The sequence below is a fragment of the Citrus clementina genome, unplaced genomic scaffold (assembly GCF_000493195.1).
Source record: "Citrus clementina cultivar Clemenules unplaced genomic scaffold, Citrus_clementina_v1.0 scaffold_6, whole genome shotgun sequence".
NCBI lineage: Eukaryota > Viridiplantae > Streptophyta > Magnoliopsida > Sapindales > Rutaceae > Citrus > Citrus x clementina.
Window position 1 is genome coordinate 18,620,037 of NW_006262139.1, and position 23,981 is coordinate 18,644,017.

Genomic DNA, 23,981 nt, shown 5'->3' on the forward strand with positions numbered 1-23,981 from the left:
TCACACGTAGACGGGGCATAACCCACTATGGTTAGCAGATCAAACTCCACAAATGATTTTGCTGCATAATATTACCAATCACGGTATTAGCTGGCCAACCAGCAGAAGCAAATCCAATGCACTTGACTCCAACATCAGCATCAATCACATAGCTCTTCTTTGGTGGCACAAACTTAGCCCCGTCAGCAAAATGCAACACAAATTGAGGCACATCAGCCATATCAAATCTTGGATCATTGTAACAAAACCTCAATGGCCCCAAGACATGACCTAGCTTCTTATATTTCTCCAATGGGGCTCGCAATGCAGCAACGGCGGCAGCGTATGCGGGTTCCCCCAGAAATGTCAATGTTGTGCCTGAATCCAAAATCACTCCACCGGCACCGTGGATGTGCCACATTTCCGGGGGAACATTCAGCATTTTTCCGGCTATCGAGATGCCGGAAACGTTGACCGCATAAAATGGGTTCAGTTCGCCAAGGATTAGCTGTGTGTGTTGCATGTTTTGTATGTGTTGTTTTGAAGTGTTGCCAAAGTTTAGAAAGTTGGCGAAGTTACTTGGGCTTAAGTGATCAACTAAGCAATATGAAAATTTGTTGTCAAACAATTTTGCTGCCGTTGCCGCAAAAGAATTCTTGCCGAAGCCCAATCCCAATACACCATCAGCATTATGGAAGTTGCCATTGGCCCAATCGGTGCAGCCTACGGTGACTTCTTTTAGCCTCACTTTTTTGCGACGGTCTATGGACCCGGCTGTAACAGTTTCATTGGCGAAGAATCCTCTAACCTTTGAGCCATCAAAATAACTATCCAAACATTGGAAACAGATCAGAAAATTAATGCGACCAATTAATTAATAATCTACAATCTATAACAAACATAAAATAATTAATGACAAATAGCTAATTAAGTAAATGAATTGCATATCTTAAGAAAAATGCGAACGTTCACAACAGATAAAGACTACTTATCATTTTTTTAATACATAATATATTAAAAAAAATAATACCAGACGCATACTTATAAACAAACCTGTAATCATACGCGCAGGGCGTAACAGGTGTAGGACACATGGACAAAGAGAATGTGTCCTGAAGATCAACCTTACAAGTTCGAGAAGAGCATGGAATTGTCTTGAAAGTGGAGGATGCATCAGCCTGGAACATCCTGTTAGGAGGAGTTAACCCATCTTTGGGACAATTTTCACCCTTATGGTTACAATGCATCCATGTTAAATCACTCCCCGTGTCCGCAATCAGCACAAATTTCTGCGGCGGGCTCCCAACTCGAAACGACACAAAGTACTGTCCTAGCCCTCTATCAGCGCCGGATCGCAGTGGAATCTTAACTATATTACTGGTGCCGTTAAAAGTCCTGTGATGAGATATCTCGCTGGCTTTTCTTATTCTTCCACGGCGACGTCGGTCTTCTAGACGCCGTGATATCATTTCTTGGCGGGCAATGTCGCCGTCAATGAGCTGTCGGATGCGTTCGGACAGGTTCTTTGGCGGTGAATATGCGGTTGCTTCATGTTCGGAGAGCTGCGGGGAGTGCCTGTGGATTAACTCGAAGCGGGGCGGGGGATCTTTGCCGGTGGAGGCCAGGAAAGCTTTGCGGGTAAGTGATAATGTGAAGATCAAGAAGAGGGAAATAATAGTCATTTGAACGGTAGAAGGAGATTGCATGAAGAGTCATGGCTGAGAGGAAAAGTAATGGGACGAAGAAGAGGTTACTGCTATAGCTTTTGTGTTAAGAAAAGGGGAGCGTTGAAGCTTCATTTGCGGAAGAAGTGTGTGCTCTAAAATTATTCGGTTTTTTATGGGATTATTTTTGGCAATTTCAACCAGTTTTCTTTTTTACTAACACTTTCTTTTAATAAATTGTGCAAGAAGTGTGCGTTCTACAATCATTTGGTTTTTTAACAATCTTTTTTTTCTACAAACCTTTCTTTCAAATGCTACCGGGTGGTGGGCTGCAGTTCTCATAGTGTATATAGTTCGAGTCCCCTCTTTAAGTGGACTCATATATCCTCTCTTCTCTTCCATTGATTTGTGGGTGAAATCTAAATTTTCTTAATATTTGTAAGATTAAATATTTAGTCTGAGATGTCATAGAATGGATGTAGTAGGTGGATGTCATAGACGTCCAATTGTGCAATACAGATCAGAAATTTTTAAAAAAGCACTTCTTTTAAGATTTATGGATTTAAGGAAACGTAAGGGATTTCAACGAAAAATAACCACTCCTTTTTCCTCTCCCCGACCAACTACTGATTTTGATTTAATAACAAAATTGCCACTATCCTCCCATTTTGTCAATCAATAAGCTCCAGCTCCAGTGCTCCACAACAATCATTAATCAAATTCCACTTATCAATTTCCCAAACAAAAAATGGAGCCGTTGGTAAGAGTACAAAATCTAGTACAATCCGGTGTATCACAAGTTCCTCGACAATACATCCAGCCCCTTGAATCCCGACCAAACAATCACAGTCACGATCAAAATAACAATCACACCCCTCAATCATCGAACATTAACATCCCTCTTATCGATTTATCAAACCCTAACGACACAATCCTCCTCGACTCCATCCGCCACGCCTGTCGCGAGTGGGGAGCCTTCCACGTCATCAACCACGGCGTCCCTTTAAAACTCCTCCACGACGTACGACACGTCGGCCGATCGTTCTTTGAAGGCTGTCCCTTAACCGACAAGCTCGAATACGCCTGCGACAATGCCTCCGCTGCCTCCGAGGGTTACGGGAGCAAGTTGCTGGTTGCCAACGACGACACCGTTTTGGACTGGAGAGATTATTTCGACCACCACACGTTGCCGCTCACCCGTAGAAACCCTAGCCGGTGGCCCTCGAAGCTTATTCCCAATTATGGTAAAGTTTTGTGTGATTACAGTGATGAAATGAAATTGCTTTGTGAGAAGTTGTTGGGCTTTATTTCGGAGAGTTTGGGGTTGACATCGAGTTACATGAAGGATGCTGTTGGGGAGCTTTATCAGAATATTACTATTAGTTATTACCCGCCGTGTCCGCAGCCTGAGCTTACGCTTGGGTTGCAGTCACATTCGGATTTTGGGGCGTTGACGCTTTTGATTCAAGATGATGTTGAGGGTCTTCAGGTTTTGAAGGATGGACATTGGGTCACTGTTCAGCCCTTATCTGAAGCTATTGTTGTCATTTTGTCTGATCAAACTCAGGTATCGATTTAGCTATATGCATTTGTTTGTACAAAATTGTGTCAGTCATGTGAGATCCGTGGCATTACTGGAGTATTGTGATCCTTGTCGAATGATTCTGAGCTATATGTCAGGACTCTTCTGCAGTTCTTGCTTTGCTAGGAAGTTTCTGTTGTGATGCATGGGAGGTATATGCAAGTAGAAATAAATTAATAACCTCTCTTAAATAATAAGTTTTGCTTTATTTATGTTTTTCTATTCAACTGCTGTCTCTTGTCTACTATGTTTTATGATGGCTTTGCTATGATCTATCGTGCTCTCTTGCTTTCGAGTGTGACCAGTTTTTAAACTACTTTGTTGAAAAATTGGAACAAGTGGTATCCTACATATATATTCTCATTGTGCATCCTTGGTTGTATCACACAGATTTTGACAAACGGAGAGTATATCAGTGCTATACATCGGGCCATAACAAATGCCAGCAGGGCGCGACTCTCAGTTGCTACATTTCACGACCCAGCAAAGACAGTCAAAATATCCCCTGCTTCTGAGCTTGTCAGCAAATCTTCCCTTCTCCGTTACAGGCAGGTGGTTTATGGCGACTATGTATCATCATGGTATACCAAGGGCCCAGAAGGAAAACGAAACCTTGATGCCCTTTTGCTTGATAGTTAGATGGAAGTGTTTTAATCCTCTCTGGTAACATAAGCGACGTTAAAGAGTGCTCTCCACACCTGCATGTGACAATTGATTTGTACAATTGCTATTTGATTCTTTCTGCTATATATATATATTTTTTAATTTTTGACAATTATTTCAGTGGAGAAAAACAATAATTTGGCCTTACAATTGTTCATGGACAGCATGTTTAAAGTGTTAATGGCATTTTCGTTGCAAATTGATCATCTCATTGCCCTTACAGTCTGTATACTCCCTTTTGTAACAATTGCGTCTCGTCACTGATATAATCAATTGATTTATTCGCTTTCATAATTGAATAGATTGTCAAAAGTCAAAACCGCAAGGCCGTGGATCTTAAGGTTCCATATTACATGCCTATAGTTTAGTATTCTTAGCCGGATCATTGCGGAGCGAGCAGCATCGTTCACTTGTTGCAAATCCTGCCTTCTATGAATACAAAGAAAAAATCTAGATGAAGTGTAAGAAAAAGGGACCACAATCATATTTATTGCATTATTAGAATTTATTCGCCTACAATGACTGTGATATTTGCGCTTCTACATTACAGATGGATAGGTGTGTAAATATGTACACGAATGAAAATGCTTTACATAATGTACACATGGAACAGGAGGGAATACACAAACAAAATTACGGGCAAAAATCTGGTTTGCCTGCAATAGGCCTGACGAGAGGTTGTTAATCCTGGTGAAGTATAACCTCAAAGCAAAATCCTAATGTTGGGCCACCCAGAAATCAGTTTCATTTAAGGGGTAAATCAGTTGGATCCTCTTTATCTTTTTAGTCTACCTGATACTAATTTGATGCAAAAGATATCCACTGCCCCAGCCTCGCCCTCTCCCTCGCTCAATTGTATCCAACAATACATGCACCAATTCCTTTGCATCCTCCTCAGATGTCAATTCCAAGTTGGTTTGAAAAAGTGGGAGTGGAGTTGAAGGGTTATTCCACCATTTCGTCCTTGTTCCACTACCTCTCTTAGACTGGTGCTGGTTCTGTCTCGATAAACCATCAGAACTACTTCCAACTATGTGTACGGTCCCTTCATCAGTATCAGCATGGATTATGCTGTCCAAACTGATTTCTGATTCAACCACCCAATCTGGATCGGCAGCCACACCTTGAAACTCAGGCTTCCCGAGGTCCACCAAACTAGAACAGCTAACTATTAATATGAGTCTCTCTGTGATGACTGCAAATTTACCAGCTTGCTTAAGTGCTTTGCACATTACTGGTACTTCATCCTTGTACTTCAAGCCATCATCAACCTCCATAAGTACTGTTGTTCCAATGGCTTCTTCCCAAGAGTAAGGCGCGAGGGGAAGTTCTCTACTCAGAGGCCTGGGAAGACGGACCCTATACTGCTGTGATCTTGTGCGATGAAGCCTACTTCTATTTCTAATACTTTGAGCAGTTTTCCCAGTAACCTCAAGAATACTAGCTGCTGGTCTTGCCACAAGTCCTGTGACTCCAAATGCTATTCCTGTTCCAAGAGAAGTTCAGCAATAAGCACAATAACTATGAGGTAACTTACAAGTCCATCAAAATAATTTCTCCGACGCTGTTAATGAATAAGAGATGAAGGTATGTAATGATAATGCTTTTTACAGCAGCATTACCTGAGAGGAGACCAGGAAGACCATGTTTCTCAGCTTCTTTAATGGGTGATTGAAGGAGACCAGTTAGTCCCTATAATCAAAATCATTAGATGCTTTAGTGCTATGCTTAAATATATATTAACCTGAAGATATATATATATTTTTTTTTGGGGGGGGGGGGGGGGGGGGGACAGACTCCAATGCAATAAAAGACAGAAAACACTGCATTCAAGAGTAGTGTTTTTCTTGTCTTTTAACGTGGTCCTAAATCAATTCACCAGAGATGAGCAAGAATACAGGCAGATTTCAAAAGTACCTCTAAGATTTCATTTATTACACCTTTGCTGTGTGAAGCTACTCCCTTCTGCTGCTTTTCCATTCTTGCAACAGACTGGTCATCGAATGTAAAAGCAACAATGCCCTACAAATAGAAAATCATGTTAGTCAAAAGCCCTTCAATCATGCAAGCATCATCAGACAGTAGAAATACCTTATGAGCAGCATTACTGAATTGAGTGGCAGCGTCACTTAATGCATAAACTGTATTGCTTACAAGACTTGTAGTCCCCAGTGCCATGCCCGAAATAAGTCCTGTAGGGCTCTGAAGAGGCAATAGTACAAATTGAACATTCTGATAACAAGACAAGCTTCAAACATGTTGTAAACTTGCATTACCTGCAACATGCTTCTGGCAGGAACTGATAAGAAATCTCTTATGCCAAGCCCCAAACTCCTTGCAAATCCCATGGGATTACCTATAACACCAGCAGACCCAAACACCTACAAAACAGCCAATAGCAAGGAGCAAGAAAAGACTGTAAATTTTGAATGTTGGATTACAGTTGCAAGTATAATATAAACACATAAAACCATTCGGAATAAACTATAATTTTATTCCTTCAATATAACATCCATGAATCAGATAACTTTCTGATGTGAAACATTTGAATAGAAATTCATATAATCCTTTGACTCATTGGAATAATGCCATTTTTCTTCGAGAGGTTAGGTGGTTTTGTTCAAGTTAGAAGCTCAGCAATAAGCAACAATAACACTCGGCATAAATAAGAACATTCCATCACATAACCTATCTTTCATGTATCATGAAAAAAAGTAAAAAATAATTAACAGTTATCAACAATCAAACCTGTGAACAAACAAAATGCTCAGTATGATTAGTATCAGATGCTTACCTTGTACATCTCATGTAGAAATTGCCGAGTGTAGTGTCTCTTGAGGATTTCCTGAATTGATTCCCAACTAGCCATTTGATGTGCGATTGTCAATTGTTTGAGATGAATCCGGGCACCCTCAACATCAGCAAGAGCCATAAGACCTCTCTGTAATTAATCATTGTTACAAGTAATAAACTACTCAGCAGATATTATTTAGCCAATCTGTAAAGTGAAGCAAAATACGGTCATGCAAGAAGAATAAAGAGTGAATAAGATAACAGGAATTTACGATGTAATTTATTGGATAAGAGTTTTCACATAGGCAGTTTTAGTGTAGTAAGAGGCAATATATGAACCCATTGCTGCGCACTAGTGATCTTAATATTGAAAACCACTACAGCCACACCTTGCCGGTTCTATCTTTCTCGAACAAAGAAAAATCATTTATACCTTTGCCTATAAAGTTAGAACACTTACATGGATGAGTGATTCTCCAGATGTTGGAAATCCATTTCTTAGCATCCAAGGAGCACTAGAAAAGCTGGAAAAGGAATGTCATATATAAGGATCAGTTGGGAACTATTAAGGGTAAGGCAGGTTTTAACCTCTATACAAGTATGCACGTTAATGCTTTTGGTTTACCTTAAAGTGAACTTGATAGGAGATAAATCTAACAATTCAACATAGATTTTCTTTTGTCTTCTGGCCAAAAGGTAGATTTGCTGCCAAGGAGCACCAATTGGAACAACAGAAGGTAGAAATGAACTGCTTCTCTGACTTCTATTAGATGTAGGATCATTCATTCCAGGAAGAAAGTCTCGTCTTGCTTGCATGATCTCAAAATTTAAATCACGTATAGAGGACTCCTTTGCAGAACCTAAATCATATACAACAGGATGCAGTGTGGAATCTGGTAACGGCAAGACTGTCTTCTGAAACCTTGGAGAGACAGTTTTAATGAACTCGAGCATGGTTAAGATCACTTCTTGTTCAAGTTCAAGGCAAAAATCAGCTACTCTGCAAGCATTCAAGAGAATATAATAAGCACTGGAAGTAAGAAACAGAACTTTGAGTTGCATCTAATGCACCCATATATACCTCAAACTTATCTGTTCAAATGACACCAATGCGACATCTTTCTTCCTCCACTTCGCAAGAGAAAGGTAGAATACAGGTTCACAAGAAATATCAGAAGTAACATGCAACATTTCACTTTTCGATTTTTGACCACCATCCTTAGTTCTGTGGCCAGCTGGGTTGTTTCTAGTTTCATGATTGAAGGACAAAATAACTGGATAAGGGGTTCTGTGCAACTGGTTATCTATTTGTAGATAAGAGATTTGAAATGAAAGTTTTTGTTGATCCACACTTTGTAGCAGGTCAAAAGTTATGTTCTTTGCACAAGCAAAAAGTAACTCCTACAAAACAAAGAAATGTTTAACACAAACTTTAAATATTCTCTTAACATCTCAGGTAATATGACTTCCCAGAAAGGAAAAGAGAGAAATTTAAACCACTATGTATTCTACCTGTGGGTATGAATTTATCATGGAGACACCAATACACGGAATATTAAATGAAAATCTCTCTCTATAATTAACAAGCTTCTCCTGTTTCTGCTCTTGCTTTCTTTGTTCTTGGCCACGAAGGTTGGCCTGACTTTTAATATCTTTCAAAATATGGTAACTTGAATCAACAATACTTAGCACCTGCAAGATGGAAACGGTGAATAATCCACAAAACATCCAATATCCTTTGGCATGCAGGAAAGTAGAAGGATCGTACCTTAGTTGCTCCCTCAGCACTGTTCGATAAAAGCAATGTTCTTTCAGGCTTCTGAACAAAAATATAATATTAAGCAATTAGACAAATGAAGAAATCAAGCTTCATAGGCCAAGAGGAAACCATGAAAGTTTAATAAGTTTAGGCAATTAGAATAACAGAGTCAACGGAACATGTCACCCGACATTTATTTGTTCCATTTGTTTACGTTTTTTTCTTGTGGCTTCATTCTTTAACTAAGCAGACAACAAAGAAATACATTGTAAAGCCTAATTTATTGGAAATTGAATAATGTTTAAGTCTTTAAGATGAAGCCAGTTGGAATGACATCTTATTTTAAATTACTGAAAGACTGATGTTTTTCTGTGTGATTATTATACACATGAAATTGGGAAAGTCCACCACTAAAGTACATCTCCAAATTTTCTCCTCATCTTCAGCAAAATTTACTGAAGCATGAAAACTATGATCTTGAAAAAGAGTTTACTAAAGAATCAAATATATATGAAACAAGTATGCATAAAACTAATAAAAACAACTATACATATCCAAATGTATACAAATTGGGTAAAACAGCAAAACATTTGGATGAAGCCATCATTAACCTCTCACTCCCTCCATTCCCATCTCCACGAATTCATTTCCCCTGATGTTCATCATTTAGTTTATGCATGCACAAGGAAAGTCCCAGGTCATTTTTGTTAAGTTACAACTACTCCAACAGATCAAAGTTTATAGGCAAGAGTTGAAAATTTATATTTAAGCTTTAACAGGCACCTTTATCTGTGACATAAATCAAAATAAAATTGACAAAATGGTTATACGAACATAGATACTGATAGAAAAATGGACTTGAAACAAAGGACCTCTTGGTCATAATAATTTTAAGTTATCATCAATCCCAAAAGTTCAGATTTAGATGTACGGGCCTAAAAGATTTATTTTTTAAATAGAGCCCTTTTAGGATTCAGACAAAAGGGTTGTTTGTTTTTAGTACTTAATGGGAAATATTCAGTCATTTACATGTTTTAACATGTTTGTTTTCACCACATAACACTTAAAATAAGTAATTCGATTATTTAAGGTTGGACTCTTAAAACTACCCATTTCAATTAATTTAGTTTATACTATACAGGAAGCTAATTATTTGTTTCGTTTACACAACCAGTTATCCATAGTAAAAATTTATCGTTGAAACCTGAAAAACAAATCAGATTTTAAACACCTGAAGAAATTTAGAGTAATATTAACGTAAAATAAATCATAAACAACACATTCTCCAATGTTTATTATTTCTTCATAAAAAATAAGTTAAACAATCAAAATTATGTCCTTTCTTTTTTTATTTTACTCTGTCAAATCTATATATTTTATCAAATTATCTTACTTGAAACAATTATATCACATAAATACAACTGATACATAATACTTTTAAATAATGTCAAATTGCTATACATGACATATGCATTTAGATCAATCTTGACTTTAGCCAAATTCAGATCCATTAACACTTCAAAACAAATCAAAAAATGCCAAGCAATCCCACAAATCATACTTCAAGGTTGAAGACGCTAATAACAAAGCTTTTGATTTATCATACCATGACCCCTACCTAAAATTTTACTAGGGACAATTTCTCCCATAGCAGCATAAAGAACAGAAATTCACCATGGTGCAGAAATATGCATAATGCACTACCATTAAACTGTAAAACTAAAACATGAAAATAAAAGTACATAAATGTACCTCGGCTGTTGACTGTAAGTGAACAGGTACATACTCTTTTAAATCATCAAGAACATACGACCCCACAACACGCTCTCCAGGTACCTTACATATCTCAAACACACATTTATTACTAACAATTTTGATATTATCCATCAACTTCAGTATGATTAAGAGAGAGAGTGAGAGAGATGAAAGCATACCTCGATTGTCAGACGATGTGGGTAGCAGGGTTCATCCCACGCATATGGGCAAGAAGTGTAAGGATGAATAATAGTATCAAAAGTTTCACACTTTTGCTGGTAGACCCGTAACCTCTACAAAGTATAAATGTAAAGAAATCGTAAAAGATAATATAATAAGAAAAACAAAAGAAGAATTCAAGTAGCTTTCAGCATTATGATGTTTACAACTTAGCGTTAATGTACTTGCACTTTTAATTATTTTTAAAATGGGCTGCATGCAGCAAAATATTTTCATGCTGATCAAAGCATTTCCTTAAACCAGATAATAAGCATCTTTTTTTTTAATGAAGATAATAATAAATTACCATCTCATGATAAAACCAATTGGGCTATTATAAGTTTGCGCGCCACAGAAAGAATAAGCTTAAAAGATTTAGCATCATCCAGCCATAAGAGAAATGCAACTACAATATTAGGTAAAAGCAATCACGTACCTCCTTTGAGAAATTATCAATTCTGTAAGGCATATACCCAGTATCATCATCTGATAAGAGAATCAAGTTTGTCCCTGAATTTCCATTAAGGCTTCCAACAATCTTTTCATCTCTAATGGAAACATCAGCATTCTGCATCTCCACCCTTATCATACTCAGCCGACCAGAAACATAATTCCGCATTTTTAATTGAGTATCACCTAGATGATCTGGCAAAAAGCTGCCCGACCATTGCCATCCAGGTTCATTAAAGCGAATTGAAACCACTAACTCCCTGCATGGTAGAACACAAATAAGCAAGCAAAAGTTGTAGTGTGTGTGTGTGCACGAAAGTGACTTAATTAAATTATCTCCAAGTAATGAAAAGAATACATAAACAAACTAGTCAGACAAAAGATTTCCAGAGTGCGAATGTGATGGAGACTACCACATACAAGTTCAAGTAAAAGCCAGTTGTGCTATATAATGTGCAACTCAAATCAAGTAGTATGGTGTTATTATAACCTATATCTTCCTAGATGAGCACTTTAACAGTTATCTTTCATCATCAAGCATAAGGCTTTGGTACCATCACCTATGGGGGATAAAGTAAGAATAAAAACACTAAAAGCTGGATGCAGACTGTAGGCATTATGGTTTAGGTACTATCAAGGAATACAATTGATCCAGATGGGCCAAAAAACGAAAATCACAGACATATAGGAATGGGCCTGATTTATCTGAGGACAGAATGGTAACCAGGCAAAAGCAATCTGTAGACAAGATCTCTTAAATTTTACAAGCAGAACAAGGTATAATAGAGTTGGAATATGAATATGAAAATGTTGAGTGTGTGGTGATGCTTTCTTCTGAATTTTATAGTTTTAACTTTAAAGCACAGGAAGACATTTAATCTCACAAACAGTTTAAATACTGAAACAATTTGTTATCTGAAGAAGGATTCAGCATTTTGAAAGAAGCCAATTACTGAAAAATTCTTCTTCCAAAATTATTACAAGTGATGGAACATTTAAGAGTTAAATTACACCCCAAAAAGAAAAAAAGAAATTGTTTCTGCAGTCAGATGCTAAGCATTTCTATTCTACAAGCAGCTATTTCATGAACGGACAAATACTTGATTGATCGAGCTACAATCAAAAGACAAATGCAGTTATTCGAACTGTAGATCACATACGTAGTAAAGACTCTGGCATCTTACAAATGACAGAAGTCCAGATACCTTGTTGTATCAGTCCAGTGAAGATGAGAGTGCTGTCCAACGCCCAAATGAAAGATGAAATCAGTACCCTTCTGTTTATAGCATAAGTCCTTGCTGCATGCATTACTAATTACATATCTGCAAAATGTAAAGATATAAGCGAAAGAGAGGAACAAGATTGTTCTAGCATGTAAAATCTTATTTCTCAATAAATTCATAGTTATTCAACTGATGGCAAAATTATCACCTGGGTTGAAAAGTAATAGCTCGTGTCCTCCCAGCAAATGGTCCAGCTAGAGCACTAGCTGTCACAGAAATTATAAATGCAGCATTTGATAATGATTTAGGAACAACAACACTTGTTGAACCACTTGGTGGAACAAGAGGGAATGGTGCTGAACATGAATAATTAGGCATGTTTTGGGTAACACATCCAGTAAAGCACCTACTTACACGAACCATTATTTCACTTGCAGCAGAAATTGGAAGTGGAGAATAGATGCAAGCCTGAACCCTTCCATACCCATTACTAGTAAAGTCAATTTCCTTTAAATCAGATTGACTTGATGAACACGAACGCTTCTTTGCACCACATAAATCTTTTTGACCTTCTAAACCACGCCCATCTGATTGCTCATGGAAGAGTTCAGACGAACCAGAAGAAACCAAAGGCTTGTTTAGAAATTTCCCCAGATGTGGATTTACATTTTTCCTAGTTGAAACAATGTGATTTTTCAACAAAGAACTTCTATGATCATCAATTTGTGGAGCTCTAGCATGGGTATCCTGATCTGGTGACAAAAGGCTTAGACCATCTCTTTCACCTTTTAGTAATTCTTGTTCAAGCATATCATAACAGCATGGAATAGTGCAGCCACTTCCTCTCTTTTCACCAGTTGAGTGTGAAACAATAAGCGGAAAGCCAGTGCAGTTGTATAACAGAAATGGAACAAAAATAAAGAGTTCTCGAGCACCAGAGAACACGTCCATAGTCTTTTCTACAATTACATGTAGTGTGTCTATAAGAAAGCAGTAAGAATGATGTTAACAATTTCCATAGTATATTAATCACTTCAGCAAGGAAATAAGAAGTAAATATAAGTTACCACTGAATAATTCAGGATCCAAGGTCAAGGTTTCAGACAGAGAAAACTTAGTTCCACTGAATTTAGCCATAGTACTAAATGTTTCTGCCCGTGGAAACTTCAAAGTTGATGTTCTGAATCCATCCATATTGAATTCCAGTCCTAGGTCATGTGAAGGATCAATATCATGAAATGAGGTCTGTGCCTGGAAAAAAAAAACACACACGCATAATCACATTAAACAATTGGCATCAACTTTAATCAAATTGAAAGAGACAGATCTTCATTCATCCAGCGTAAGATCCATTATCTCAGCAGAGTTATTCACAAACCTGTGAAAGCAATGCAGTGCGAGTAATCCCACCAGTTTCAATAGTCAATGACACTGCCTCAGGAAGGTAGTTGTTGACCACAAATGGTGTATTCAAGGTCACTTGATGAATGAATCGCTTCTTTGAGTAATTAAAATCATGCAACAGTTGACCACAACTTTCAGCTGATTGTTTCAAAGAATTATCAACATGAAGAGATGAAACTTTTTTTGAGCTACCAGATGAAGTTAAAAAAATATTTTGAACCGATATGCAACAACGAAATGGATCACTGCTTGGATGAGATGGATAACAAACAAAAGATCTAGGATATCCAATCTTGCTCTCTTGTGAAAGAATATCAGACACATTATGTGCTTCACTCCACAGACAAGATCTTCCCATAGGACGCCACCTCATGCGACCGCCTTCAGCCAGATGTAGAGGTAGTGGAAACTCCTGACCAGGATATATTGGGTCTAGGATCTAAAATAACAAAATTAGTAGGAAGTTCAAACCATGAAGAATGAGATATAGACAAAAATCTATAGAGCTGGTACAGGAAAAAAAAAAAAACCAATGATTATTTTTTCTAATACCTTTGGGGATATGCCAAATGGAATATCGAACCGTAGTTCTAAAGGTGTTGAAGTTGCATTTGAAAGTATAACCTGATATCAAATAATGAAAGGGGAACCATGACTAAACAACATCAAAAAGCACACGAGGAAAAAAAAAAAAGGTTTTCATGCACCTACTGTCGAGTACAAACGTATTAACTTGCTATAGTGCTGAACTGAAACATCAAAGACAACAGGGACAACAAAACCACTACTCAGGTTGGAAGTAGCAGTCTCTCCATTGTTCATCTTGTATTTTGAAGTATCCCCGGTTCTTTCAAATTCTTCAGTTTTTGAAGCCTTGGAGAAATCAACCTCAAAGTACGAAAGTCCCACAAGATCCATTGAAATAGGAACAGAAGGCACAGAAGTACCATCAAGTTGTACAGTCATAAAATGATGAGACACTGAATTCAATTGCTTGTCACTAAGCCTGTCAGATGAATATGTAGGCCTATAACGATAAAGTTGTTCATCAGGAGTTTCATGAAGATAAATTGGAACAGAGTTGCCTGGCTGCACTAATTTTCCATCTTTCATGTCTAAGACATCAAATTCATCAGAACCAATTAACCCTCGATAAACATTGTAAATTAGAGGCAAAGAAGTCAAATTTTGAAGAATATAGGGAGCATATCTTCCTCCAGGTACAGTTCCAGTAATCAAAGGCCTTGAAGATAATTGAATTTGAGGATGATCATCTGGTCCAATCAATCCCCAAGCATCGTTGATCATTTCCATAGTCCGGGAAATACACTACAAGAAACACAAAATGAACTATAATAACTGACTATAAAAAATTCATGAAGAACCAATAAATTCAAACTACAGTAGCCTGCAATTTTTCTTCACTGTTGTCTTATGATATAAATCCTACATGCGAAAGAGCCACAACCTGAATGCACTTCAAATTCTATGGCCAAGATGATTATTTAAATCATTAACATTATTTAGGTGACTACCAACTCCAAATGGCGTAAATGTGTTCCCTAGGGGCACAACTATAAGCAGTGAGCATCCATCAAGAACAACAAAGCCAACGAGAACATTATTAAAAGACAACACAGCTAATTAAATGAAATGTTTCAATAGTTTGTGAGAGTCAAGGAAAAAGCCCATAAATTTTGTTTCACAGGGATGACCAGCTGCTCCTCTAATTAATTGTCTCAGTTGAAAGATGATCCATGAAGAACATAAAAGGATAAATTACTAATATTTACCTCAACAAGGGACTCTGTGAAGTTTAGGTTAAGCTGCGTTGTTGCTATGAGGTCAATATCTGTAACAAAGGAACTATTTAGAAGAGCAGTCATCTCATGTTTTCTGGTCATGGTTATCTGAAACTTCCAAGGTTCAACAAAAGGCTCCCATGAGACCTACAGCGTATACAATTGACAAAAATGTTAGCATTCTGGACCTAGAAGAAGAAGGAAAATAGCCACATAATTGGCATACCTTTCGTATGTTACTGTATTTCACTTGAAGTTCACTGGCAACAGAGAATTCCATGCTGCTTTTCGTCACACTAGTATGTAGTACGATGTTCCGCAAAAGAAATTCCAAGAGATGTCCACTACAGCTCCACTTCACAAAAGTAAAGAAATTAAAATTAATAGAAGAATAAAACAAACAAGCAAGCAGCGTGATTAGGAGCCATCCATATTAAATAAAAAGAACAAAAACTACATGAAAACTAGAGGTATATTAAAGGTCCAAATAAACTATGAATCAAAGCATTAGACTGCTTAGAACGAGCATTGATAACCTAGAAAAGCCAAATTCAGCAAATTGCTTCATTCTAATTAATTATAGCAAATTCGCCTAGAATCAGATAAATATCATGCATAATGAATTCTAAGAAATAGATTGACAGCATATCAGAATGTTACGGTATTCGCTAAGTTCAGCTAAGTGCTCAATTGTAATATATCATGCATGTGAATATCCCCCAAGGTCGAAACATGTGGTCTGATATCACCGCTTGTAATTCACCCAAAAAAAAAGGAAATATGAACATCTCCAAAGGTTCAGGAGCATTCTAGATCTATTAACATTTGATAATGCTTCCGAATGTTTATTCAATTTGCAAGGTATCATACTCCTTCCCCTACTAAAACACGGAGGTATTCCCATATCCAGTTCATTTATCTAGCTTATTTATATATTATTTGAACGTGCAAACAAGCACGTGATTGAAAGGAGAAGTGAAATAAAAAATTGGGAAAAATACTCAAAAACCAAGTTTAAACTATCTTAAAAATATAAAAGCATTTTTGAACACAACAGTCAACTGAATCACATAAAAGTAGTGATTTCAAATTGTGTAGCATAAAAATGAATATGTACATTTAACTGCTGCTATAAACTTTTCAAATACAAAGTGCACTACATACATAACCACTGGTTTTTCTTCTTACACTAAAGACCTAAATGATTATACAGCCATCATTCCAACTTATATAAAGCAAATTCAGATTCCAAGTAGATCGTTGCCAGATCTTACTATAGGAGTTCATTTGTTGCCAAGTAAAACAAGACTTTTTCTGATAGTCATGACAAACAAATTAGTCAATAGATTCATATATATTTAATAGAAGTGTAAAATGCATTAAAGCTAAATTTTTTGGAAGAAATATCAACAGAGAATAAATGAAAATCATGAAAATAATGGTTCATACATGAAAGCTACAATTTCAAACAGAAAACATCCAACAACAGTTCATGTTATGAAAAATAAATGAGAGGATCCCATAGTTTAAGCAATAAAAATGGAAAACATACCCTTCCATCAGATAAAAGGAGAGAAAACTTCCTCAGCTGGAGTTTAAAACATATGGTAGGAAGTGAAAGTTGTGAAGACCCAGCTGTTGGAAAGTCAAACACCACTCCATGCCAAAAGTATAGAATTTGATGAGAAAGCCATGCATCTAATCTATCACACTGTACGTAGACATTAGCATCCACAAGTGCTGTCTGATTTCTACAAATTTCAGCTTCCAAACTAGCTTGAAAGATCTGGAACAAAGGCCAAGAATTGACACTTGTCTCCTCATATGTCCCCAGTGCGCCACTTGTCTTTTCCAGAAAAACCTTCAATTTGACATTTCTGCCAACAAGTAGTTCACTATTTTTGCTATGTGCTGTAATCTTAATATATTTACTGTGCTTGCCTACATCTGTGCTAGACGAATCCTTTTGGGGCTTTTCCTCTTGAATTTCAGCCACACCATTTTCTCTGGCTGCTGCTTCACTGGCCCAGACAGGAAAATGAATTGAAATGCCTAGATTGTCTGACCTCACAATAAGCATGTTCTCCACCGAATAACCAGTAGGCCTCCTTGAATTTGGAGAAGCACTTTGAGAAGCAGTTGTTGCCCAATTTTCAATTGGGTCCACTTTGGCCGTAGCTGAAGATCTAGATGATGCATTTGAATGTGCAACTTTTTCGATTTTTTGAGGAAACGAATTACAAAGGTCAACAATTTCAAACCAGTTGGAAAAATGCAGCCAAAAATCAAGAGAAGGAAGAGAAATACAAATTTCATTTTCCCCACAGTCGGACTTTGAGAGACAAATAGCCAGAACCGGTAAGGTTGAGTTGCAGGTGCATCTTGCTAACATGACTGAGTTAAGCATTGAAGATAATGCTAAAGAAGAAAAATTCAAGTCCAAGCTTTGAAGTTTCTCATCTATCAATGAAGCAGAGCATATAAATTGCATGTTCAACTTTGCCACTGGTTTAAGTGAACCGGAGTCTCTTCTCAAACGGTGCAGCTTTATCATCAGTGAATCAACACAAAATCTAAGATCTATGAAGATTGTGTCCGAGGCAACAACAGAAACTGCACCATTTTCCCTTCGACACCTTTTTAACTGAAGAAACTGCTGAACGTCACAGGTAAATAATTTGGATTCATCATTAACTGAGGAAAACTGATTTATGACGTCTAGTAGAGCATCAAAACCATGATATGCATAGCAATCTGTCAATAAAAAAAGTGAAAAGCAATTACTACTATTTTGCTAAAAAATTGAATATAAAAGATCATAACCAAAAGTGAAACTGGAAGACAGAAATGTCCTACCATCCACAATAATTTGACAATTTTGAATTCTTGACATGATGCATGTTGAAGCCAAAGAACCTTCATTATTGGATTTGTCTTCCCAGGGTATTCTCACCCAAACATCAGCGCTAACTGGTGCCATTAAGATAATATTTCTGTTCCCAGGGTCTTGCTCACCCAAAAAACAACCATATCCACCATCCTTTAGCAGTACAAAGGATAGGATCAAATCCCGTCCAAATATATTTAGACAGTCATTATTTTCTGCAAGTTTATTCACTGGAACCATGTACTCAGGAGGAATGTCCATCATGACACTATTTGATGCACATTTATCGATAAAACTACAGTATAGCTGTTGAATTTCAACCTTTAGCAACTGATTATCATCCTTTTCCACTGGCACAGTCAAGGTGGAGTCCACTACTTCAAACTTGTACAAAATGGAACTTGCATTTTCTGAATAAATTTGCTCATTGTGCTCACTTAAATACGGACTCCAGTCAGGCAATGAGAAGTAACCTATTATAATTGCCAAATATTCAGGTGGCAAAACACAGGAAACATGCTGAATGCCTATGCTGACTTCAAGCTGAGAACTCAATGATCCAACATTTCCTTTCCTCACTCGTAAATTTAGAATCGGAGGTAGATTTGGTAAAGAGGAACCCCATAGAGACCCATGGAAAGTTTTAGGCCACCATGATGAAGTGAGTACCAAACCTTCAACAGAAAATAACAAATCCATACAATTTTCATATAGTAAAAGTGAGGATTTAGAGGACGGCAGCGTAACCGTTCCAATAGTACATGAAGAGTCATGGAAATGAACCCTGATTCCACATAGAGTGATATCAATAGAAGATCGATTTGCATCATCAAATTTTCCTGAACCAGGGAATGAATCCATATTGGATTCAGACTTTGACGATGAGCCATGATGAACTTCAGATTCCTTCTTTGAAGTGCAGTTTGAACTTCTGAATTTTCTATCACTTAAATTCAATACTTGCCTCCAATCAGGAATGGGATAAAGAAGAGAACTCTCAAGGCAACCAAGATGACCACGATTGCAGATGGTAAGGAATGGATAGCAATCCAAAGAAATGCTCGCATGCTCAGAGGATCCAGTTTCAATGAAATTTGAGAAACCAAACCTCTGAAACCCAAAACAAGGCACTGTTTTTGGATTTTCATCATTCAAATTGGAAGAAGAGGAAAATTCACCTGCGCCAGATGCTCCATAACAAGATATTCTGTCAAAGAATCCAATCATCAAACCACATACATGTGGGTAGCAGTGGAGATCAGCATCATTCAAACATATCGAGAACTTATTAGACGTATAATTTACATTTCTTTCAACTTCATAATGTAGATGAAAGCATGCTTCAGCGGATGAGCTTCGGTCAGTATAATTATCACTTTGATCACTGAGTTTAACACCCATGACTTGCTGATGTCCAGAACTGGAAGCCAAACAATCCCCACACGAAGCCAAAGTATGACTGTCCTTTGTACCTCTCAAAGGATAAGTAACAATCTTAAATGCTTTCATAGAGATCCAGCACTCGTGAAGTTCTTTAAGAGAATAGCTGCCATTCATAAAACAGAATAGATGAGCAAGAAATTAAAGAAAATTTGAAAGGGAACAAAACTTTTTAGGATTTTTAAAAGATTCAAAAAATATGGAAAATAAATTAATACTGTACATTACCGGGAGAAATAAAACAATGGTTATATATCCAAATTAGCTGAAAATGGGTGCAATAAAGAAAGAGAAACAGTATGCGAAACCATCAATGGAAACAAAAAGTCAGGTTTTCTCACATGCCTGCATGAAAACAAAAGATTGAAAGATACAGAATTGATGTACAGCTATAATCACAAGCACATAGTGTTCTATGATTCTGACAGTTAATACAGTAGCACATAAACATATATGTGGATACCTAACACAAACTCAATAGTAATGACTAACCGGATATCTATTTTTTGTACTGAAAAAGTGAGAAGAGAGCTATTTTCTCCATTATTTGCAAGGTCAATGTGCAAACTGACTGATTCCAAATTCACAGAAACAGAGATCCCAAATACTGAAGCTTCAACTTGATTCGGCATGGAACCAAGTGAACTGGAATGATTTAGCACTGCAGCTTCACTTGTTGATTGTAAAAGATCTAGATGTGAAATCAACGCCACAACCGACTCATATATTGCTGGAGAAAAGTGTGCACGAAGCATCGATACAATGACACAAACCTGAAACCAAAATAATAACTGAGATGACCCCCTTGGGGAAAAAACACAAACCTTATTCTGATTTTCACACTGCACTAGTTTATATGAAAAACAATTACAAAGTTCTTTAGATGATTACTTTTTTTTTTCCTTTTAATAGGAACCAAAGAAACTTGTACTATAAAGAAAAACATGTACAAAAAGTGAACAAGGTGTCCACAAAAAAGAACCCCTTAATATCACAAAATCTATACAATAGAATACTGATCAGATTTTATAAGTATGGAACCTATATGACTAAAAGATCTCACAACAAAAACAACTCAAAAACCCAGAATTAAGCCAACACCCCATCCCAGTTTCGAAAAATGAAGAAGAAAAAAGATGATTAATTCTTTTGAAGACGCTTATAGCTTTTTTTTACTTCTAAAACGATTTAGTTGTTACAAAAGCAAAAGCAAAAGCAAAATAAAGACCTCAATTATAGGAAAGCCAAAGGATTCCCATGTCTCGATCACATTTTATCAACCAAATAACAGCCAATTTAGAGGGGCTTCGACAGTCCTAACCAGTACTTCTACCACTCAATCTTTTTTTAATGAAATGTGCCAAAAAAGGTCCATGTCCTTCAGATAATTTCTTGATTTCTATCAAAATTAATTCCTCCTTAAGTATTGGTCATTGAATTCGGAGAAACTTCAATCAGATGATATCAATCGTAAGCCCATAATACACTATTCAAAAAATGATTTTTGTGAATTCACCACAACCAATCTTCGTTGAAGGTCTCTTTTTCAACAAAATTCGTTATAAAAAAAAAAAAGGAAAACATCCACCAACTCAAATAGAGAAATTTATGAATCCAATTCAGGATTTATTTAAGAATAACAGAACAAGCAAAAGTCAAGTATCTACTTTATAAATATTATGTAATGCCAAAAATCTAAAAGATAGAAAGCTAGAATGATGATTTTTTATTTTTTTTTAGAATATACAACAAAAGTATTTGTTAATTAGAAAATCCAAAGTTACAAGTCCACCTTAGAGCTTAAATTTATAGGTATGGCCCAAGAATAATACTAAAGCTCTAAGAGGCCTATAATTTGCAGTGAGGGACTCATTTAACAGGATTGTATTTTGGGTCCTATGGATAGAAAGAAACTTAAGAATTTTTTAGAACAAAGTGATGGAGGATTACATGTTTCTTTGGGACAGAGTATAATTCTGCACTTCTCTATGGGCTTGTATCTCTCCGGAGTTTTAAAAATTTCTCTTTCTTCTTTATTTTGATTAATTAGGAAGCAGATATGTTGTAATTTCATTAGTTAGAATTTTTGATCTTATAGGATTTCAGTTCTTGGGCTTCAGGACTTTGTCTTTTGTCTTTATGGACTTCTTGTCCCTCTTTTATGTACATTTCCTACAACTAATATACTTATTTTGTTTCTGAACGGGGAAAAAAAAAAGATTGTTGCGTGAACCCAAACACGAGCCCGGTTTAGGTTTGTATTTAATTCAATAATTAATTAACATATGTGGGTATTTTTATCAAAAACAAAAAAATCTCCCTCTAATATGTAAAGGCTCAATGTTAGTATTTAAGCTCCAAACATATACAAAAGTAAAACTTTCATCTACTAAAGTCTAACTATGTGGTTCATATTGTCATGACACTGTAAAATATATGAGATTTTAACTTGTTACCTCCAACTGATTAAGAACTGATTCATCAGGAATAACACAAGAAGCCACAGTAACCGAAGTACAGAATTTCTCCAAAATACAGACCGTTCGAGGATAATGAGGCAGCACTAGCTTTATCTGCAGGATCAAATATTAAATTGTGCAGATGCAACCTAGAATATAAGCCAAAATAGGATACTGACCTCACAATCATCTAGCTGGACCTCAAAGTGGTTATATAGATCTTGAAGTTGGAAGTTTAATGTAGAATCCCAGGCAAAAGTAGAATTCAATAAGTCTTTCAGGATATAAGACTGTTCATCCATGTTTGAAGCAAAAGAATCTTGATCAGATTTTGATTTAATCAGAAGAGACCCCAACGCCAAAACCTGAACACCGCAGGAGGTCAGAATGAAAGAGGCATTAAAAACAAACATAAGGAAAAAGCATATCATGCTCGATTGTTATTATTCTAAATCAACAACAGTCACAAGCAGCTAATGTATCAAACAAAAAGCTTCCTAAAAGAATAAAAGAAAAACCACATAAATAGGATGAGAATCACATACTTTTTCGACTTAAATTTGTATGAAACCCCTAACACTGGGTATTTAAGGAAGGTGAAGAACAAATACATTGCCATCATTTTCCCTTTTGCAGTGAACAAAGAGCTTTGGTTTCTCAAGGTGAAATTGTCTTATGATATAATTGATCCAGAGAAGGTACCAAAAACCACCACACAACAACAGAATAGTGCAATCATATTACTGTACTGATCAAATGTTTTATGCGAATGAAGAAACAAAGTATCGGTTTAGATGAACCAGCAGTCCACCACAAAGAACCCAAGTGTTGCATTTGAAACAAGTCAAACCTAAGAAACAGGAAAAGAATTAAATCAAAACGGTTTTCCAATTTGTAAAGTGATGAATAAAGAAGCTACTTTCATTGTTTAGACAATGAAGCCCGTAATCATATTAATATTGGACTCTTATCTCGCAAGAAATTCCCTCATCACAACTGTCGTTAAAATTCTTCCATTATTTTCATGCCAAATAACTTGGAATGACAGCAAATTCCTTTGAAGTGCTACCCAAAAAAAGAAAAATGAAAAATGAAACAAACTAAAAGGAGACGGAATAAGAAAGAGCAAACTAATCACACAAAATAGGTCTAGCCATCCAGAAAAAAACCCCATGGAAACAAAATGAGTAAAAAAAATTACCAGATTACATTCTTCCATAATCATATTTCTCCAAGGAACTTTTATAGTAACAGTGGTGATACTAAAATCCCAAATCACTTTCTTACGATTTGATAGAAGGTATCTGCAGAATAAAATAATGACGTAAATAACACTCGAACAAGAGCAAGTATAACAGCAATTGAAAGAGATTATCAATAATATCACATACAAGCACCTTATATAGAAGAAATGTGACATCAAGTCAGATGAAAGAACTCACCCGACTTTTGATAACAATCGAGCCTTGACATCTTCAATACCATTAAGTGATAACAGGACCTGCAGTAGGACAAGTATTGGCATTTATAACATGAAAGCCCTTAACTCTGTTATCAATCTTCTGAGCGGAAAATAGTAACAATTTTAATTCATCATTATTTTTGAATTCATGTACCAACTACACTCAATATCCACACGCATTGCGCATATTTCAAGAGTATCAGAGACTTCCCACTATAAGGATTTCGGTTATTTATGAAACGAAATTGAGTATACAGCATTTAAACACTCTTGATGACCATGTAAACCAGTTCACCCAGACTGACCAGACCCAGTTCCTAATCATTGATATTTTGCTCCTCAGAGAGAAAATGAGACAGAAAAATACTAAAATAAACTTAGAAGATAAAAAGAAGCATTTAGGGTTTTTCTCACAATTTCAGCATGAATGATGAAAATGT

At 36.5% G+C, this 23,981-nt stretch overlaps 3 protein-coding genes across 9 annotated transcripts in view; 1 reads left to right on the forward strand and 2 right to left on the reverse strand.

The window, feature by feature from the left end:
* Positions 1–31: 31 nt before the first annotated feature.
* LOC18039661 (aspartic proteinase NANA, chloroplast) lies at positions 32–1,755 on the reverse strand. The gene is made up of 2 exons (XM_006429741.2): positions 1,033–1,755; positions 32–806 (listed from the first exon to the last, which is right to left on the reverse strand). Exons 1-2 carry the CDS (start codon positions 1,683–1,685, stop codon positions 32–34), a joined length of 1,428 nt encoding a protein of 475 aa, XP_006429804.1. The 5' UTR covers positions 1,686–1,755.
* A 374-nt stretch (positions 1,756–2,129) lies between these two features.
* Positions 2,130–4,103, forward strand: LOC18039635 (probable 2-oxoglutarate-dependent dioxygenase ANS). The gene is made up of 2 exons (XM_006429743.2): positions 2,130–3,210; positions 3,616–4,103. Exons 1-2 carry the CDS (start codon positions 2,392–2,394, stop codon positions 3,862–3,864), a joined length of 1,068 nt encoding a protein of 355 aa, XP_006429806.1. The 5' UTR covers positions 2,130–2,391; the 3' UTR covers positions 3,865–4,103.
* Positions 4,104–4,350: 247 nt separating this feature from the next.
* Positions 4,351–23,981, reverse strand: part of LOC18039636 — a 32,479-nt gene continuing 12,848 nt past the window's right edge. For 4 of the 7 annotated variants that reach the window (XM_024181601.1, XM_024181605.1, XM_024181606.1 and 1 more), the window contains 29 exons: positions 23,522–23,580; positions 23,281–23,383; positions 22,259–22,444; positions 22,077–22,193; positions 20,113–20,393; positions 18,150–19,726; positions 16,846–18,047; positions 15,520–15,648; positions 15,285–15,440; positions 14,203–14,820; positions 14,044–14,115; positions 13,466–13,930; positions 13,155–13,338; positions 12,296–13,067; positions 12,049–12,186; positions 10,851–11,124; positions 10,375–10,488; positions 10,193–10,276; positions 8,450–8,500; positions 8,194–8,373; positions 7,763–8,082; positions 7,307–7,681; positions 7,142–7,205; positions 6,683–6,829; positions 6,165–6,269; positions 5,980–6,090; positions 5,806–5,910; positions 5,511–5,580; positions 4,351–5,374 (listed from right to left, as the gene is read on the reverse strand). In XM_024181601.1, coding sequence (XP_024037369.1) covers positions 4,677–5,374; positions 5,511–5,580; positions 5,806–5,910; positions 5,980–6,090; positions 6,165–6,269; positions 6,683–6,829; positions 7,142–7,205; positions 7,307–7,681; positions 7,763–8,082; positions 8,194–8,373; positions 8,450–8,500; positions 10,193–10,276; positions 10,375–10,488; positions 10,851–11,124; positions 12,049–12,186; positions 12,296–13,067; positions 13,155–13,338; positions 13,466–13,930; positions 14,044–14,115; positions 14,203–14,820; positions 15,285–15,440; positions 15,520–15,648; positions 16,846–18,047; positions 18,150–19,726; positions 20,113–20,393; positions 22,077–22,193; positions 22,259–22,444; positions 23,281–23,383; positions 23,522–23,580 — 8,757 coding nt within the window. In that variant the 3' untranslated portion in view covers positions 4,351–4,676. Of the gene's footprint in view, positions 5,375–5,510; positions 5,581–5,805; positions 5,911–5,979; positions 6,091–6,164; positions 6,270–6,682; positions 6,830–7,141; positions 7,206–7,306; positions 7,682–7,762; positions 8,083–8,193; positions 8,374–8,449; positions 8,501–10,192; positions 10,277–10,374; positions 10,489–10,850; positions 11,125–12,048; positions 12,187–12,295; positions 13,068–13,154; positions 13,339–13,465; positions 13,931–14,043; positions 14,116–14,202; positions 14,821–15,284; positions 15,441–15,519; positions 15,649–16,845; positions 18,048–18,149; positions 19,727–20,112; positions 20,394–22,076; positions 22,194–22,258; positions 22,445–23,280; positions 23,384–23,521; positions 23,581–23,981 lie in introns of those variants that run through there. The other 3 variants (XM_024181602.1, XM_024181603.1, XM_024181608.1) reach the window with 3 other exon arrangements.

What these genes read in the sequence shown, in the direction of transcription:
- LOC18039661 (XM_006429741.2), bottom strand. Translation starts at nt 1,685, where the DNA reads ATGCAATCTCCTTCTACCGTTCAAATGACTATTATTTCCCTCTTCTTG. An exon ending in CCCTGCGCGTATGATTACAG is followed by an intron (nt 807 to 1,032) that starts GTTTGTTTATAA and finishes ATGTTTGGATAG; the next exon opens with TTATTTTGATGGCTCAAAGG.
- LOC18039635 (XM_006429743.2), top strand. Translation starts at nt 2,392, where the DNA reads ATGGAGCCGTTGGTAAGAGTACAAAATCTAGTACAATCCGGTGTATCA. An exon ending in TTTTGTCTGATCAAACTCAG is followed by an intron (nt 3,211 to 3,615) that starts GTATCGATTTAG and finishes TGTATCACACAG; the next exon opens with ATTTTGACAAACGGAGAGTA.